The following is a 19,596-nucleotide window of genomic DNA, read 5'->3' on the forward strand; positions in this document are numbered from 1 at the left end:
GGAATGTTTGGATAATGCACAGTCCACTTTTTCTTCTTTGACACACCTTTCCCAACTGGAGGCACCATGCAGAAGTAACAATTGCTGGTATGATCTGTTGGCTCTCTCCAAATCATTGGCACTGCAAAAGGCATAGATTTCCTTTTCCTGTTCAACCACTGACGAAGATTTGTTGCACAAGTGTTGCAGCATATGTGTGGGGCCCACCTCTTGTCCTGATCTCCAATTTTGCAGCCAAAATAAAGGTGATAGGCTTTCTTAACCATAGTGGTTATACTGCGCTTTTGTGATGCAAAAGTCACTTCACCACAAACATAGCAGAAGTTATCTGCACTGTTCACACAAAGTGAGCAAGGCATCTCTGCTCACTTTGGCTAAACAGAAATGTGTCCCTTTGCAAAATCAAACACTGACAAATAAGAGAGCACGACACTGTATGATTTCTAGAGCTGATATAGGGCAATTTGTTCAGCAGAGTGATGTAAGCTTCGTTATGATTGCATCATCCATGACTTCTAGGAATAACATGATGCAATTCATATCATGTATGACGCAATACCAGCTTCAGATTGCATCATTCATTGTTTTGCCTAAAAAGCAAGTACTATCCAAACCCAGTCATAGATTTATTCATAGATCCAGTCAAAGATGTATTTTAGTCATTTCTGGTTTAAATTGAGATCCCTTCCCTTTATAACTCACTTATCCTCCGCCATTCCCAAGTCAAGGGTCGTATATACTGACCCAATAGCATATCTTGAAAACTAGAGCCAATCAACAATTTTAAGCATCATTTTCGTTCTCGGTGACCCAGAATTAGTAAAGTTTGACTACATTATTTCAGAAGCATTTTGGCTGTAGAGCAGTGTCACCTTACCACCTTCCAAGTGTTTGCAGATGATTTCCTTAATTACTTGCTCCATTATCTTCCCTGGCACAGAAGTTAAACTAACAGGTCTGTCGTTTCCTGGGTTGTTTTTATTTCCCTTTTTATAGATGGGCACTATATTTGACCTTTTCCAGTCTTCTGGAATTTCTCCCGTCTCCCATGATTTTCCAAAGATAATAGCTAGACGCTCAGATACCTCCTCTATTAGCTCCTTGAGTATTCTAGGATGCATTTCATCAGGCCCTGGTGACTTGCAGGCATCTAACTTTTCTAAGTGATTTTTAACTTGTTCTTTTTTTATTTTATCTGCTAAACCTACCCCCTTCCAATTAGCATTCACTAGGTTAGGCATTCCTTCAGACTTCTTGGTGAAGACCGAAACAAAGAAGTCATTAAGCATCTCTGCCATTTCCAAGTTTCCTGTTACTGTTTCTCCCTCTTCACTGAGCAGTGGGCCTACCCTGTCTTTGGTCTTCCTCTTGCTTCTAATGTATTGATAAAAAGTCTTATTTCCTTTTATTCCCGTAGCTAGTTTGAGCTCATTTTGTGCCTTTGGCTTTCTAATCTTGCCCCTGCATTCCTGTGTTGTTTGCCTATATTCATCCTTTGTAATCTGTCCTAGTTTCCATTTTTTATATGACTCCTTTTTATTTTTTAGATCATGCAAGATCTCGTGGTTAAGCCAAGGTGGTCTTTTGCCACATTTTCTATCTTTCCTAACCAGCGGAATAGCTTGCTTTTGGGCCCTTAATAGTGCCCCTTTGAAAAACTGCCAACTCTCCTCAGTCGTTTTTCCCCTCAGTCTTGATGCCCATGGGACCTTACCTATCAGCTCTCTGAGCTTACCAAAATCCGCCTTACTGAAATCCATTGTCTCTATTTTGCTGTACTCCCTTCTACCCTTCCTTAGAATTTCAAACTCTATGATTTCATGATCACTTTCACCCAAGCTGCCTTCTACTTTCAAATTCTCAATGAGTTCCTCCCTATTTGTTAAAAGATCAAAGCACAAGTCACAATATGGCTCAGGTAATGCATTAGAGAATGAAACTGCCCCATAATACAAAGGGTAAAACAAATCAACCTTGTTAGACTTTTGACTTACCCCATTGATCACCAAAGTAAAGGTACATGAATGCAGCATATATATTTTTCTTGGTGTCTTTGTGGCTTAAAAACAGCTGAATGGAATTTAAAAATTAGAATTCTGGACAAAACTGTTTTCTATGTGAACATGACTTATACCGAGCTTCCAGCTGAAAAGACACTGCCCATTACATGGGGAAAAAATCCTCTGGTTTTACAAAGGAAATAGTGACTTAATTTGAATGCTAGCAAAACTAGAATAAAATCTTCTGGGAGGTGGAAGGAGAATTAGTATGGCTTTGTATTCCCCAGGAATAGAAATCACCTTGTTTCTTAGTTTCTGATCCTGTTCCCCTTGACTTCAATAGGAGCAAGATCTGATTCCTAAGTTTTCTGTCAGAATGTTAAGCCATGTTTTATCAGTGAAACTCTATTAGGTAACCTTCATTCATGTGGTGTTATATATTTTTTGACATGAAGACATCCAAATGGGGGAGATGCAGACAAAAAATTGTTTGCAGTTCTACTGTATAGTGTCTTATTGAACATGCTGTCAAAAGCTTTTCAAAGGGAGGTTGTATCCCCATTTTACAGATTGGAAGACTGAGATAGAGCAACTAAGTGACTTGACTAAGGAGATGCAGCAGAAGATTCCCAAGTCCCCCTTCTTTCATCACTAAGACATAAATGAACAGATCCTACATTATTTCTTATCAGAAATAACATTTTCTGATGTAAATTATTTGTATCAACTAATGGTAGACAGAGGCAAATTTTCTGTGAATGAGGGACAGTTAGGTGTACCTTAGGCTCTGACCCTGTGTAAATGTATTGTTCAAAACCTACCAATGTTTAAATGCAAGTCAAAGACTTGAAAGGAGGGACACAATAAAAACAGCACTGTAGAAAGCTTTCACCGATGTGGAATTTAATTTTTTAGGCTGAACAACATATTCTTTCACCTCTCTTTTATGATTCTACATTTCCCATATAAATAATTTACAAGAGCAAGACAAACAGCAGGTTGGTGAATGACAGAGACAAATGTGGATCTAAACACTCTGGGATTCCTGTCATCAGGAGGGGCAGTTAGAGAGGTGAATGTCAGCACCTGTGGTGGCTCTTAATTTTGCATGAAATATTTTTGTTTTAATCAGCGTACAAAGCCCAGAATCAGGGTCAATGCTAAAAGACATTTTAAAGAAAATGATTAACATAGGCATGCAGCAGATGGAGGTTATAACAACCCCTCCTCCCCACACACTAGTTCTGCTTCCCATACCAAGACTTTTCTCAGCAGAAGGCAAATGGGCACCTTTTCTGTCAATCTTGGGATGTTAGCCATAAGGAAACGTGTGTGTGAGGGACAGAGGAGTAGAGTAAACCCACACCCAATGCTGGATGCTTTGGGGAGTTGCCTGATGGTCCTGAGGTTGCAAGGAATGCCATGGTGTAAATGGGTTCTGACATTCTATTTTATACCATTTCCTTCTGGATACAGTGAGTGAGATTACCTGGATGGTTCAAGTTTGAAGATGATTTGCTTTCCAAGATCACCCACAGAGACTTCTTTGTATCGTGCTCTTTACAAACTTAGACCTGATGCTGAAAACACAGGTGCTGAGCTTTTACTATGGCGAATAATCCACTTCATTTCAGCTAGACTACTCATCATTATAAAGTTAAACATCTGTGTGCTTGTAGGATGGAGCCACAGACTAAGAGACAGTCCCAGCGTTCACCATCGATTCGTGACAAAACACTCATGCCCATTATCTATTGATTACACACTCCCAAGTTTATCCCTCTTCATTACATCCCCCTAACATAGGGACAATTGGAATGGGGGGGGGGAATATATCTTTAACAATGCGGGGAATGGACAATTGCAGTTGATTATATATAGAATATGATCACATCGCCTCTGATTTCTCTAGCATCAAAGTGCTTGGCAGGCACCTCTATTGTAGTTTTGGCTTATTGTAGCCACGTGAGCGCACAGTGCGCGGTGTACGAGTGAGGGTCATTCCACGGAACAGGGATCAAGGCAGATCTCGGCAAAAAAACCCTTTTTGGATACTCGCCCCTGCTCACTTGTACCGTTCTTCCAGCAATGCCTCTGCCTTTCTCGATCTCAGCTTCTCCTTTGGGGGTGGGGGGGCTGATCCAATAGGCTCTGAGAGGGGGATCCGACGAGCACAGGAGTCTCCAGGCTGTCTCTGCTAACGGCAGGCAAATGAACCTGGGTGGAGAGGGGGCGTCAGGCAGAATGATGATGACCCGAGATGCCATGGGAGGTGGGGCTTGAGCCGCCCAGCCCCCAAGGAAGGGGCTGGGTGACTTGGGCAGCATCCCTGAGCGAGGCACATGGGCTGTTCCTGGGTAGCAGTACTGGCCGCTGGTGGAGCTGCTGCTCTCTCTCCCAAGCCTGCCAAAACAAGCTCTTCAAGTTTGGGGCTCTGCTCAAAAGAAACTGAAAGCGGGATTCCCTTGCCTGCCTCTCCGGGCTCTGCACGGGGCGCGCAGCGGGGCCAGCACAGATGGATTTAATTCTAGTCCTTTGGGCTTGCGTGGCCTCTGCGAGAGCAGGTAAGAGGGGGTGACCCACCCGCCGGAGGAGGCTAGGGGCAGAGCTGCAAAGTGCATCTTTGCAAAGGAGCAGCTCGCGTCCGGGCGGATGATTGTTAGTAAAGGGCTGGGCTGTCTCCCCGTGCAAAGGCGATTGGCACCTGCAGCTTGGCCAGTGGGTGCGGTGGGGAGATGCGACCCGCTCTTCTGTGCCTTCGCTGCGCTGTTCTTTATTGAATAGCATCGCAAATAATCAGTATTATCACGGTCATCCTCCAGCTGTGAGCTAGCTAATGCTCTGGGCTGTATGTGTGTGACTAGCGATGTCCGGGAGTGGATAGGTTTTCATGCAATCGTATCGGGAAAATCAGCCACATGGATGCAATTAGCTGCATCTGGGAAGGGAAAGTGGCACACTCTTCGGTGCTACGTACCTTGCTGTACCAGGGCCACCAGCAACACCCGAGCCCACGGCGCAGCTCCTCAGTGCCCTGGGAAGGGTTGGGTTGCATGCTGCAGCGACTGGTTAGAGAACTCGGAAACTTTCCTTTGCTTTGGAAATAGCTCGTTTCGGGTCATGCCAGTCTAGCTCCTACCCCACCCAGCCCGGTTGGAAAGCAGGCTTATTTCCACACCCGCTGCATGTTTAAGGTGGTAGCAGGCTGTACTATTATCATTAGTTGCTGCTGCTGGAAACGCCTCCGAGGCCGTGCCTGAAATAAACATGTGGACGCAGCGATATCTGTGTTCAGATTTCCCCCACTTAAAACCGTTCCCATGTGTTTGAGATTAGTGAGATCCGTTCGGACAGGGCATGCACCTGCTGAGGATTTCCCCCTGCTATAGGCTGCTGAAAGCAGCCGACTCCTTTCTCCCAAGGAAAAATCATTTTGCTTAGATTTCACTTTGGGGTTAGGCTGAGTTTTTGTGTGTGTGTGGGGTCCGCCACTGGGGGATTTCAGCCTCGCTTATTATTGGCTTTACAGATGGGTGGTTCCCCTAGCTTTACAGTGGAAATAGCACTTCGGCGAATATTAAGGTTGGGATAGGAACGGCTGGCAGTCTTGAAATCAGAGGTGAAATTGGCATATTAAAACTGCCCTTATAAAACCCACGGTCAATCGCATAAAAATATCAAGCTACCAGGTCTTTGTGCAGTTGCAACTGGCGAGTAGATCAACCCCCCTTATTTGTGTGGGCTCCTCACCCAGGAAAAAATCCTCACTTATTGACTTTTTAATATTCTTTATGGGGATCGTTCTTATTTCGCCAGTCTCCTCCAGGTTAGCCCTTGCTTCCTCTGTTCGCTATAGCAGTATTTAAGAACCGTTCTCTTAGGAAAGGCTTATGTGAGGCAAGATTCAATAATGAAAAGTTTCAGGAGTCTGCCTCTCTCGCTCCCTGCTGTTTGTTCACGGAGGGGAAGGATTTGAAGTAGGGGCAGGTGAAGGCTTAAGAAAGCACACTTTTGAAAAGGAAAAATATCAGCTCTCTCAGGGGTTCTCTTTGACTCAGGCAGACCACAACTGCAGGCAGAATTTTGTGGTGTAGTCTCTCCTTTAATAATGTTGGGAGCATCCTTTACAATGTTGGCATTAAACAGTAATTTGCCAGAGTATTCTAAGACGCAGACCCTTACAACAGACTGACTAAAAAGCTTCCTTATTTTTGAACAGTCTTTCTCCTGTATGAATATAAAAATACATTTTTATTCCGACAAGTGCAGGCTGTTTTTGAGAAGGACTTTACATAAAGTCTCCTGATCATTTTGAAAGCAGGCATAACAGATCACACATGAGCTTATATGTTGATATCTTTCATCTGCAAGTGTTGCTATATTGACTGCAATGGGGGCCATTTTAATTAAAATGTGTGTTTTAGTAGGAACAATGCTTCTTTGTAATATAGCCTCCATGGGCATTTAGGAATGGTTAAAGACCTGGCAAATCCATAGGAACAGTCAGGCTGAGAGTTCCAAATCCCTAATTTAAAGAATGAATAGAAATAATATAACAGAAGCATGACTTTCTTGTGGAGTCTTTGTTCCCTTTACTCTTGTGTAATTTACTATTCTAAATAGGTACTGATTTAGAGTATGTTAGGGGGATGTTTTCTTGAAGATGTGCAAATGATATTTTCAAGGAAACTACTTAGTAAAATTACTATATATTTTCAAAGGAAATCAATGTGTAAAATGGCAACTAACATCAGAAAGTATTACAGTATCACCCCATTATCTAAGATCACTAGAATTTGAAAGGTGTGACATAACAATGTCTAGGGAGAAAATATCTCTTGTTTTCACAGCTAATATAACACCAGTATTGTATGTTGACACTCCAAAAGGTAGTAAAGACTAATCTGAGATTAATTTATTTGGCATTGTGAAGCCATTTGGAAAGTTCTATGTGCAACAATTGCTATCCTGCTGTTAACAGTCAAAGGTAAAATACATGTTCTAGAGTTCACTTCCTGCTACCACTCAACTAGCAAATATTTGTATGAGACTGACTAGATTGTATCAAGACCGTTTCTACTTAAAGTTCCCTCCCCAGTGCAACCTAGATGTGTACATATGTAAAGTATAAAGGAATGTATAATCTTTGTTTTGTGTTTGTACAGTGCCAAGCATAATGGGGTCCTGCTCCATGATTAAGGCTCCTAGGGGGTTCTAAAAGTAATAATTTATATCACATAATTTATGCTTTCTGTGTACCAATCCATTTAATTACAGAGAGTTTCCCATGATTCCTGGACTCAAGTTTCCAAAGTGGTGATAAAGGAGCAAGTAAACAATGCAATTTGTCAGAGATGTTAGATTGATTTAATTTCTTTCAGGGATTTCTTGGTGACATCATTCATATTATTGAGTTATAGGCTCAATCCTGTAACATACTATATATACTACCTTCAGCTCTTCATTAATAAGGGCTGAGTTTTTTTCTGTCCTAACTCAGACAAAACTCTCACTAAGGCTAGGTCTACACTACCCGCCTGAATCGGCGGGTAGAAATCGATCTCCCGGGGATCGAATTATCGCGTCTCGTCGGGACGCGACAATTGATCCCCGAATCGACGCTCTTACTCCACCAGCGGAGGTGGGAGTAAGCGCCGTCGACTGGGAGCCGCGGAGGTCGATTTTGCCGCCGTCCTCACAGCGGGGTAAGTCGGCTCCGATACGTCGAATTCAGCTACGCTATTCGCGTAGCTGAATTTGCGTATCTTAAATCGACCCCCCCCGTAGTGAAGACCTGCCCTAAGTGACTTAAGGATTTGGCCTACTGATTTCAGTAGGAGTTGAGGGCAGTGAGTACCATGTGGGATCCTATCCATAGTTTGCACAACTTTAAAAGAAACAATATAAAGGCTAATAGTTCTCATTTAAAGGAGGAAATGGGATTTTCCAATTTTTTTGTTCTACTTAAAAGACAAAACATAAAATGCTTGATGCTAATAGAGATACATGTGATTTTCTTTGTATGAGTCTTTTACTTAAGATCTCTGAAAAAGAGAGTGGGAGACTCCAGGCGGACCAGAGACCTGCTTATAAAATAGAAGCTATTTGTTGTTTAATTATTAAATAACCAGGGTTTTGAGTGTCTGTGTGCAGTCTCAAGAGCCAGCTTAAGAAAATGACTAGGTATTTAAAACAAAGTATGGGCTTGCTAAAGAACTGCTATGATATTGTAATAGTTTCCTCTTTGGAAAGCTTGTGATAGTTGTTGGAAGGAGGCACAGTATAGCTGGTGGGCCAGACTCTCAGCTTGTGTGAATTGAAGTTAATGGAGCCACATTGATTTATACCAGCTCAAGCCTGCTGCTGTTTGGAATCAGTAGTTTAAAAAAAAAATAGTGAGGCTATTATGCTTAATGTGGTTATCTATTTTTGCTGTGGTAGGGCCCATTGAAGTCGGTGGTAAAACTTCCATTGACTTTAATGGGTTCAAAATTGGAGCTTATTGGGCATGGTTTAGTGGTCCATTGTTACAGTTTAAGACATTTTTGGACTGATCCAGCATCCAACGATAGCGCTATAACATCTCTCATTGACTTGAATCGGCATTGGTTTGGGCCCTTAGTATTTGGAACCACATATTCCAATCTCCGCTGGGTCAGCTCAGCCCTTCATTCTTCCTAAGTAGATCATTTTAGTATCATAGAGTTTATATGGGGTTTTCTTTTGAATGAGACCTTAAAGAAACAAAGTCCGATCTGTTTTGTGTGGACAGTAAAGCTCCCAAGATGCTTTTTTGCTTTGACGTCCTTAGCCAAAATTTGTCCTCCCCTGACTGTTGTTTTTTTTTTTTTTTTTTTTTGGTAAGCTGCTGACCTCTACCTAGAGATGGATGCATTTCTGCTGTATGCTGTGAGGCAGTGTAGGATGCTTTGAGATGAAATGCCCTATGTAATATAAGCTTTAGCATTACCATTTATTATCCTTATCTCTCTCCATTTTGGCCAAAGAGAGGTAGTTTAAAAACAAAACAAAACAAACAAAACCCCCCAACAGTTTCTAGTAGTGGGTTTAGCCAGACAGAGGTAAACTTGTTCAGGATGATTTGCAGTTAGAAGAGTTGGTTCAGTGTTAGGAGTGTTAGCTATCACAGGATGTGGTAGTGCCGGTCTGAAAGAGATGTCAAAGTCTCTTTGAAATTCAAATATTGTAGTTTCTGAGCATCTGGCCTGGATTAAGCCAAAGAGAACCTTAAAGTCCAGTGTTATTACAGAATTTCTAGGAAGTTTGTATCTCCCGGTTTATATTGTAAGATCAGTTTATTCCAGTTGTCTTAATTTTCTACAGAACTGTTTAGTCTTCTATTAATATGAAAGCATTAGGGCAGCACATACTAAATAAACTTAATTTGGCAAGCCAGAAGTGTTTTTATGAAGTCATATCTTCCTGTCAATGGGCTCAATCCTGCAAGGTGCACAGTACTCTCAATTGCCACTGTTGGAGTGAGGTTAAAAGAGACCACTTTCAAGTTTCCTTTTCAAGAGCTTTTATTACTCTCCATGCATTTTGTGAAATGCTGTCTTCTACATTTAGCACAAGATATCATACCAAGGTATTTTAATATTTGAGTAAAGGAAAAGGAGAAAAAAGTGTTTTGTGGCATAATTGATTTATAAGTAGAATTTCTGATTTATTCATGTTCATTATATACCCTGACAGTTTTTCAGAGAGTCTTTTAAAAACTCAAACCAGGATACTTGCTGCCTAACCGCTCAAAGTCCTGAAAGAGAAAAAGAATGAATTGAAACATAAAACTGGAGATCACTTAGTGGAAAGCCATCTGACTATACACTACAGGTGAATTCTTGGCCCCCTTGAAGTCAATGACATTGACTTCAGTGGAGTTAGGATTTTACTCTAGGAGCCTACTCCTTCTCCTAGAATGAAGTTAGTAGCAATGCTTGTTAGGAGCAGGATTGGATTCTACAATAGGTTCTTGCTGTATATGCCAGGCACAGATCTCGTATTACCTCAGCTACCATGCTGATGGATGGACCCTTGTAAGAACAAACCATGCTGGTTTCTTGCTATATCTCTTGTTCCTTACTGGATAAAGGTTGCATATTTAACCACCTAAAGTGTTCTGTGAACAAGCAGCTGTCCTGAGCGTCTGAGCCTAAATTAGTGCAGCAGTTTTGTTACCACTTGGGCATGAATACCCACTGTCACATGATTTCCATACCATCACTACATATATCACCCATTTCCATCAGGATGCTAAAGAATACCCTATTATCAGCAATTCATGGGGTGCATGTTGTCCAGTTTGGAATATATACTACATCTAACTTATAGTGAATGGTGGAAGTAAGTAACCTAATCTATTAATATTAAAGAGTAGCTGCAGCTCGACATGGAATGCTAGCATGCTTCAGTTGATCATGAAAGGAGTATTCAGACTTCAGTAAGTTCTTGATAATAGTATAGCTCAGTGAATATGAGCATTGCTGGTCTGAGTGATTACTCATTTCCTCTGCCTGCTGTTTTCTTTCTGTCTTCATTTTGTTGCTTTTTATTATAATTGGATAAGTTGTGTTTAATTGTGATAGTTCTTCTGCCATGTCATACTTATGTGTTAAATGTAGTGTTTCTATTGTGTTCTAAAATCTGTGAAGATTAAAGGTACTAGCTTAATGGTGGTCAATGGAGAAGAACATCTTTTCTTTACATCTGGGGAGGTTACTGTCTCTTAAGTGATTACTGTCCATAGTATCTGCACATACCCCATACTGTACTAGAAGTTCTTTGTTGTTGTTGTAATGCTTTGATTTAAAATAAAAATTGATTGAACTTTCATTTTTTTAAACAGTTGTCGGATTTGGAATGGATCCCAATTTACAAATTGATATTATCACAGAACTGGATCTTGTGAATACAACTATTGGAGTTACGCAAGTGTCAGGACTACATGCTAGCAAAGCATTTTTATTCCAAGGTAAATCAAACATCTTCATTTACCTAAGACAGCCTCTGTCTCCATGATTACTAAGAGACTGGATGTAAAACATATTCCCTGTACACAGCGCTTGCATTTTACTATGGGTTCTGTTGTTCCTAAGATACTGTTATTCTACTGAAATATGTTAATGGTGTTTTTACAGGGATGAAATCAGGTCATTTAGGCCCAAAATTTCAATGAAAACATTTTTTGGGTGTGTTTAAACATTCCTCTGTTTAATTTCCAGTCGAATACTCCCACTGAGTTCCCTTGCATGGGCCCAGTTGCATGCATAGATAAGAGGACAGTACTGGAGCCCTTTGTAGTGTATTGATGCACACTGATAGTAATACACCAGTCTCTGTCAACTTCAATGGAATTGCATGCATAAGAAAGGCAAGCAATATTTATCTTCACTCTCTGAGCAGAGTGACCAGCACAAAGTAAATGAATTCATGGTAAAAATAAGACTCTGATTTCTAAAGTAATTTAAGTTTCAGTATTGTAAGGTGGAACTGGTAAGTGATTTAAAAATGGGATTTTTAACTGACCAGTGGATGAAGTCCTGGCCTCCATGAAGTCAATGTTGCGTTTTGCCATTGATGTTAGTGGGGCTAGGATTTCAGCCATTGTCTCTTAAAGCCCTAAACAGCAGAAGAAATGAGTTGCTACAATATGATTACATGAGCAAGTAATATGAACAGAGAGATTTTTTCACCTAGCTTAGTATAACTTTTCTGTAACTTGCTTAATACTTACATGAAAGACTGTCTTCAATGGCTCTGGTTTTTTTGCTTTGGTAACAATGTAGAGGGACAAAGGGCCTGATTCTGATCTCACTTACACTGGTTTTATTCCATGAACTTCAGTAGTTATGCATGATTTACGTTCGTGTACATGATACAAGAATCAGACCTATAACTTAGCCTATTTACCCAGCTGGTAAATATGTACAATATGAAGAGAGAGAACAGGTGTTCTAGCAGAGAGATTATTGAAGATCACATTTAAGAAATTATGCAAGGTTCACCTTCCTTTCAGGACTCGGAGTCAAATGGTTTCTGCTAATTCCTAGATGCTGGAATTATTATCAGCAACATCTAGAATATAGACCAAGTTAAACATCTGAAATGTTTTGCTTTGGATACTCTTCCTAAAAAGTCAATTTTTTCATTTTGTGCTGGAGCACTCCGTAAGTAGTTGAGGCAAACAGTGTTAAAAGTGCAGTCATTTCTCAGCAGACTGCAATGTCCTAATTGGCTTAAACTATTTTAAAATTTCTCATGGTGTTTTTTTGGAGTTAATTGAGAACACATTGACAAACTGTCACCATAGATTTTCACAGTCTAATAGTGCCTAACGACAAAACTAAAAAGATCTGCATGTGCAACCCAGGGCTTGTTGCAACAGTTGATATTAAAAGTAAATTTTAAGGGATAATGATTGTGATCTTATATTTCTTTAGCTCCTTTTGTCCTGGAAGATCCCCAGAACACTTTATGAACTTTACAAACTAACATAAAAACTAAACATGCTGTGAAGTTCATCCACCACTGAAATGCAGCCACCTCTGGATTAAATGTTCCTAGAAACTCTGAACAAAAGTTCAGAACAGTAAGTGAAGAATAAAATTCAGGGTCTTAAATTTATTATATAAAGTTCTTTATAACTGAGATTCTCCCCAAGAACAAAATTCTGCCCTTAGGTGCCTGTAGATAACCCTCAGTGCTTGAGCAATTGCCTCTTGCATACCACCCCTCCCTGCCCCCGCTCAACAGGGTGGGTAGGGTTGCTCTAGGTATATAGTTTCAGTTAGGATTGGGTCTGGGACAAGACTCTTGACCCAAGGGTCCTTGGTTGTGTTACTCGTTCCCGGAGAAGGTCTGAAGGAGACCCTTTCCAGCTGCCTTTAGGCTAGGATGCAAATTCTAGATTATTCCTACCTAGTTTTTTGGGCTTTCCCCTCGTTATTTGTTATTTGTTGAAAACCAACAGTGTGGTTGGGGCTTTATAAGATGCAGAAGTCAAATAAAATGTTCCCTTTCATTGAGTAAAGTAGCTGACCATAGGACAGTGGTTTTCAACCTTTTTTAATTTGTGGACCCCTAAACATTTTTGAATGGAGGTGTGGACCCCTTTGGAAATCTTAGATATACTCTGTGGATTTAAAGGGGTCCACAGACCACAGGTTGAAAATCACCACCTTAGCACTGTGATTTGACCTTGTGCCAGATTGTTTGGTTCAGGATAACTCTGCTTGCATCTGGTTGTTTGTTTTGTTTAATGTACATGTTTTTGTATTGGTTTTACTATATGGCACTTGTATATTTATTATTAGCTGGGTTTCCACTGTATTAAATAAATAATAATATTTTTACCAGTTGAAACTTCAGGGAGAATTTGGGAAGGCAGAACATAAATTACCAGAGTTGGAAATTGGCGACACTAGACTGGAGCACTGAAAGATTGAAGTCTTGATCTTTGTGCTTATTTTATTTAACTTTTTCAATAGTTTTTCAGCATTACGGATTTACATTACAGTGCTCCTAAAATGAATGCCTTATAATAATGACTGGAAAATAGCATCCAGATTTTTTAAAATTGCAATATTTTGTTGGAGCATGTCACTAATACACTGCAATTTGTCTCTCCTTTTCTGTGTCCTCCAAGAGGTGATCCTGTCTTTCAGCTGAGCTTTGCTTTGATCATTTATTGGTGCACTTCACTCTTTAATGCCTGCTTTTCTTTGTTTCGCCTCCTTGCTGCACATTGCTCCAATACCTGGCATCTTTCTTTAAGCCTTCAAAGTGGGGGAGCACCTGCTCTCTACCTGACACTAATGCTTCTGTCTGCATAACTGGAAAGGGGTCTGAGACAGATTCACTGGATGGTTGGATCATTGTATCAAGACAACAACTGAGCACTCTCCACTATTTGTATATATTTTATCTGTGTGCCCAGGGAGGAATTCTGAGAGTCAGATCTCTGGACTGCAGTTTAAATGATGACTTTATTTTTTTTTTCTGGATTTCAAAGTCCCATTATACAGTCGCTTCTGAAATTCAGCCGCATTTAAATCCTGAAATGGAAAATGAAGGGGAAGGATTGAGAAATTGTTACTTTTAAATATAGGTTTGGCCTGTGTCATGTGATGAGACTACAACATGGTGTTGTTATGCATAGTACTAATAGGTGGCAGCAGAGCACCAGTTCTAAACTTTCTTGGGCCAAATTCTGCCTTTATTTACACCAGCATAAATTCAGAATAAGTCCACTGACTTCACTGGCATATTAGTTACATTGATGTCAAACCAGAGTAATTTTAAGAAGTCAGTGGAATATTCTGACTTTATACCCGTGCACCTGAGAGTAGGATATAGCTCTGGAATTTGGATTTCAATTTAATACAGACAGAGACATATTCAGTCCTGGAGTGTGAGCAGTTGATAGGCAGCATCCTCTACAGAGAGGAACTGAAGTGGGAGTCGGAAGACATGGTTTCTACCATCTATTCCCATAACCTCATTTTATGTCAGTTGGCAAGTTAATTAGGCTGTGGTCCAGCGAAGCATGTAAGCATGTGAGTAGTCCCATGGAATGCTGGCTGCAGTGCAACAATATGGCTTTTTTCTGTGTGTGGGAGTGCTAGGTCTCCCTCACTCCTTCCCCCCACAACACTCACAGTGAGGGAACCATAACTTGGCCCTTTTGTATTATATCCAGTGTTAGCACCACTTTTATTTAAGGTTGCCTGATGCTTCCCATTATAAGATCCTGTTTTCAGTGACTTATAACTTTGCTAAACTTGAGCTGTTCAGGCTGAAATGTACCGTGTGGGGTGTCTGCCTCAGGCTGAAGTTCTGCAAAAGTGACAGCCAAAACAGTTAAGCTGTTTCTGAGAAGGAGGCTAGGGAAAAATACATTGTTTGAAATGTTTAAAAAAGAAAACCTGTTTAAAAAATGTCTTTGGAAAACTCTAGTGCTCCCATGTTTTGGAGCAGGACCTTGATATTTGCCAGGGAAGTGGCCTATGTGTCAGGGATGTGCTGTTTGCCATCCTTGTAAAAATGCACCCAGATTTGTCCAAGTTTCAAGCCTTTGAAAAATCAGTTTGCACGGGCTCAGTAGAGACTTAGATGTAGCAGCTAAAATCTCTGAAGATTCCATCCTCACTGAGCATGTTTGGGGCTCTTGTGCTGACCAGACTGTGTATGTGCAAGCCCCAGAAAGTAACTGAGCATCCTCCATCCCCTGAAAACTCCTAAGTGTGACCTGACTGCTCATTTGCTATCCTCACTGAGGGATTGAGTAGGCACCAGTCCAAGGCTACAGGAGTGAAGGTGGACTTTCCCCATAACAGCTGCTCTGGGATGAGGCCAGGCACTAGGACTGAGAGCCGGGAGGCTCTCTCTCCTGTGTTCTGAATGACTCCCTTGCTGGTGCCCTGACAGGGTGGAAGAGGAGATGACTGCCTGACTCAAATACAGAGGAGACAAGAGCTGGACCTGGGGGCTGGCAGGGGAAGGCTGGGGAGTAGATGGGTACAAAAAGCCTGGGTGGGGGACTGTGACTGGAGGCTAGCAGGGGCAGAGTGGGAAATGGGGGCTGGAAGCTCAGTGTAGAAACTGGGACTGACTGGTCAAGAAGACTGAGGACAAGAAACTGGGATGGGGGGGGGGTCTGGGAATGACTGGGCAAGGATACTGGAACTGGGATCAGAATCCTGAGGCTTGGAGACTGAATGAGTCAGTGAGGAACATGAGACTGTAATGAGGAAGAGACTGAAATGGGACAGGGAGAGGTTGGAGGGGATGGGGCAGAAGGAGTCAAGTTCGGGATAATGAGCAGAAAAGTCTGTGCCCACTACAGTATGTTTCCCTCCAGAGCCAGGAATGGAACGAAAGATCCTTAAATCTCAGGCAATACCTTTGATGTCAGCAGATATCTGTGAGACCCATTGGCAGAGTGTCCCATCCTCCTCTTCTGCTGGTCCCCATAGAGAATGACATACTGCTACTAGTTACTCCATTAGCTCAAGTTCAGAGGTCTGTGTTGTAGCTCTGAAGGGTCCAGCTCTGCCAATGATCCATGTGGGGGTCATTATGAGGCCACATCATGGAATTTCTATTTTTTCAGTTTGCTTTTTTAAAAACCTGGGATATTCAGTTTAAAAAACAATGTTGAAAGAACATGATTAAGTTTGCAAAATCAAGCACTTAAAAGTTAGGAAATGTCAGAATTCAAGTTGCTTGTGTAACTGTGAGCTGAGGGGTGAAAACATTATCTACTATCTGTTCTTATTAGTTCAGCCCCTTTGTGCATATGCATTATGTTGCAGTCTTTAATTAAGTTATCCCATAATTGTTGTTTGCCCTATTCCATGGATGAATCAGGGTAGTGAAGAAGGCCGTTTGTGGGACTCCTGCCCCATTTGCTGCAGAAGTTGAAAGGCGTGTGCATGGATGAGGCAGGAAAAGAAAGGATATTTTCATGTTGAAGACAGTTAGATGTCATCCTGGAATCTATCCTCGACTCTGCGACAGATTTCCTCTGTGATGCTGGGCAAGTCACTCAAGCCAAACTTTTCACATGTGGTCACTAATTGTGTGTTCCTCATTGTCTGGGTGTCCAACATGATACTCTAAAGTCTGGTTTACAGAAGTGCTGAGTAGTCACAGCTGCAACTGAAGTCAATGAGAGCTGTGCTTTGAACATAGCATTATATAGCATATATTGATAAGTATTCTGAAAAATCAGGTCCTGGACATCTCCCGTTGGGCACCCAAAATTAGTAGATACTCCTAACCTTAATATCTCTGTGCCTCAGTTCCCCATCTATAAAATGGGGATAATACCACCCCTCACCTCACAGAGGTGTTATGAAAATCAATTCATTAATATTTATGAAGCACTGTAGTGAGAAGCATCATAGCAAAGTCCATGGGGAAAGTAATAATTCTGTCTTTAGAGCAGGGTTTGAATAGTGTGCTGTATATAAGACATGGGGGAGAAAACAAAATATTGAATACTTGCTCATTAAGTTAGTAGCATCCATTTTGTGCTCTGAATGAGGCAGGGGTCCTGTGGAGAAATTTGATCATGTAATTAAAGTCTGTATCGTAATGCATATGTAGAAGGGGCTGAATTAAGGTTGCATGGACAATTTTAATTCTTCTTCTCATCCCAAAGCATCATTATAGACACGAGAAGCCAAACAGCGGCATCATTTATTCCTGTTCATGGTTCATTTCTCCATTAAGCTCAGCCTGGTCATGCCCCTGCATATGATGTCCCACAATATAGTTGATGGTCAGTCTCCAGGTCTGAATGACCTTGGTTGCATTGCATTCTTTTCTTTGGCATCTTATCATTCGTCTTCTGCAGTGTCTCCATCACTGTAATCTCTTTGATTGCAGCCAATCCGGTACTCTTTCACATCCTACTCTCCGTCTCTATTTCATTTGTCTTAAAATCATTCCACTTTACCCATGCCATCTACCAAAGAACTCTCCTCTCCACTGCCTCCAGCCTTCTGATGTCCGTTTCATTTAATGGAGCTGCTTCCAGACCATAATACTGTTAGTAAACTGGTTTGATACATTTTCATTTTTATGGATAACAGCTAAACTCTGTGAGTTGGCGTGTTAAAACTTTAATGCTGGCATTTCTTAACTTCTGAGTGCTTGACTTAACAATCTTAATTTTTCTCTGCAAAACTCTAGCTATCTTCAGGAGAGAGAACTGATCTGGATTCAGCTTACAAAGAGCTAGGAGGGGATAAGTGAGATGAATCATCTTCATATGGAACAATTAAAGATTGCTTGAGACATAATTACTGAATAGCATCCCAAGGCTCTGGAGATAGATAAACTGCTGTTAACCTTTTCAGTACCCAAAAATGATGCCATGCTGAATAACCACACAGACTTTACATATCCCCCCATGACCTGACAGCCAATGAATGCTCCTGGGAAGGGTCAATTGTGCCAAGTTCTGTGAGAGACGAGCCCAGCCACGCTTATAAGGGTAGCTTATAAGAAGCTCTGTAGTTCAAGAAAGAGCCGCTTTATCTCTCTTGATGATAGGTCAATGAGAATACTAACCACACCTCTCTGTCTCCTCAGTTCTGGTAGCTAAATTGTAGCACCAGGGGATCAACATGTCCCATTCTCACTGACCAGTGCAGCTACACTGGCTGGGGTGGGAAGTATCTGGGGAGCCTATTGAGGTGATGTGTGCACTGTGTAGAGCTGGGCTCCAGGGTAGAGTTCCCTGTGCACCACTCTGTATTTGGAGGCAGGCTGCAGGATTGGTGGGACAATGGGGATTAAGGTTGTGTAGGGGCTCAAGCAGAATGGAGACCACTAAAACCATGGAAGATGTTCCCAGTTCATACTCTGGCTACTTAGGCTGTGTGCTGGGCTAAGGTTTTGTCTCATTAGAATGGATGGCTCTGGGTTCATGTTGAATTTTATGTGACATTTTGAAAGTGAGGTAATTTACAGTTTTGCCAGGTCTTTAAATAATGCAATTTCTGGCTTTTAGTGACATTTTGTGGTAGTAACCAAGCCAATTTTAGTGTTGTTTGTTTGTTTGTTTATTTATTTATTTATTTATTTATTTATTTATTTATTTATTTATTTATTTATTTATTTATTTTTAAAGACATATTTTTATGGCAGCCAAATACTCCTTTTTCTCACTGGTAAAGCTGACTGGCTGGAAGCTAAGGTCTAGGCCTCTTGTAGACTTTCATGTGGAGAATGGGTGGGGAGGGAGCTTGTCAATGGTTATGAAATTTCAGTTTCCAAATTAAAAACTCAGCCCAGTAATTTTAGCAACACTAAATGAAAATGATCAGTTTTTACCCTGGAGAAATGTGCAGGAGAGGTGAAAATATTGCTGAGCTGCCTCCTCCTGTTATCTAAATTATTTTGGGTTTCCCAACATGTCTGTATTGAATAGGAGAGAACTCTGATCATGTATTGCCACTGCCCTTGCGAGTTATTTTTGCTTTCCTGTGGGACAATAATTGTGTTGCTTGTCTGTCTGCATTGATACCGACGTACACATGGGGAAGAGGAGACTTTCTACAGCTAGCGCTTCTCTGATATGCTAAAAGCCATGAACTTTTGTGGCAATCTATTGACAAAGACCTTTATTAAAGATAAGCAGAGTGAAAACAAAGGATGTTTGTTCTCCACTTGATACAGAGTAGGACATAAGAGGTTAACTACTAATATTGCTAATGGGAGTTACAAGGTTCCAAACCCTAATATATTAATAGTAGCACGAACACCCCTATCTTTAAGGAAAAAGTGTTCAATTTAGATAAAAGTAATAGTAATGATTTTCAGGGTTCCTTGGAGCTCCATCAAAATGAAAAAAAGAATGTGTTGTGCCTTTGTCTTAAAGGGATGCTGTCAAGCTAAATCACATGGCCAAATTCCATTTTTCTTACTCAGGTTGAATAATACTTCATGAATAATCCCGTTGGAGTTAATGGAGTTACTCACTGAATAACGTACTACTTAACTGGAGTAAAGGTATCAATATGTGGCCCATAATAATTATGATAACAGTATCAGCTAATAATCATAT

The 19,596-nt window shown here is 41.0% G+C and overlaps 1 protein-coding gene across 3 annotated transcripts in view; it reads left to right on the forward strand.

The window, feature by feature from the left end:
• Nucleotides 1–4,480: 4,480 nt before the first annotated feature.
• Nucleotides 4,481–19,596, forward strand: part of NELL1 (neural EGFL like 1) — a 445,942-nt gene continuing 430,826 nt past the window's right edge. For all 3 annotated transcript variants that reach the window (XM_065402716.1, XM_065402717.1, XM_065402718.1), the window contains exons 1-2: nucleotides 4,481–4,564; nucleotides 10,867–10,992. In XM_065402716.1, the coding sequence (XP_065258788.1) occupies nucleotides 4,516–4,564; nucleotides 10,867–10,992 (175 nt within the window). In that variant the 5' untranslated portion in view covers nucleotides 4,481–4,515. The remainder of the gene's footprint in view (nucleotides 4,565–10,866; nucleotides 10,993–19,596) is intronic.

This window comes from Emys orbicularis, chromosome 4, assembly GCF_028017835.1.
Source record: "Emys orbicularis isolate rEmyOrb1 chromosome 4, rEmyOrb1.hap1, whole genome shotgun sequence".
Classification (NCBI taxonomy): domain Eukaryota; kingdom Metazoa; phylum Chordata; order Testudines; family Emydidae; genus Emys; species Emys orbicularis.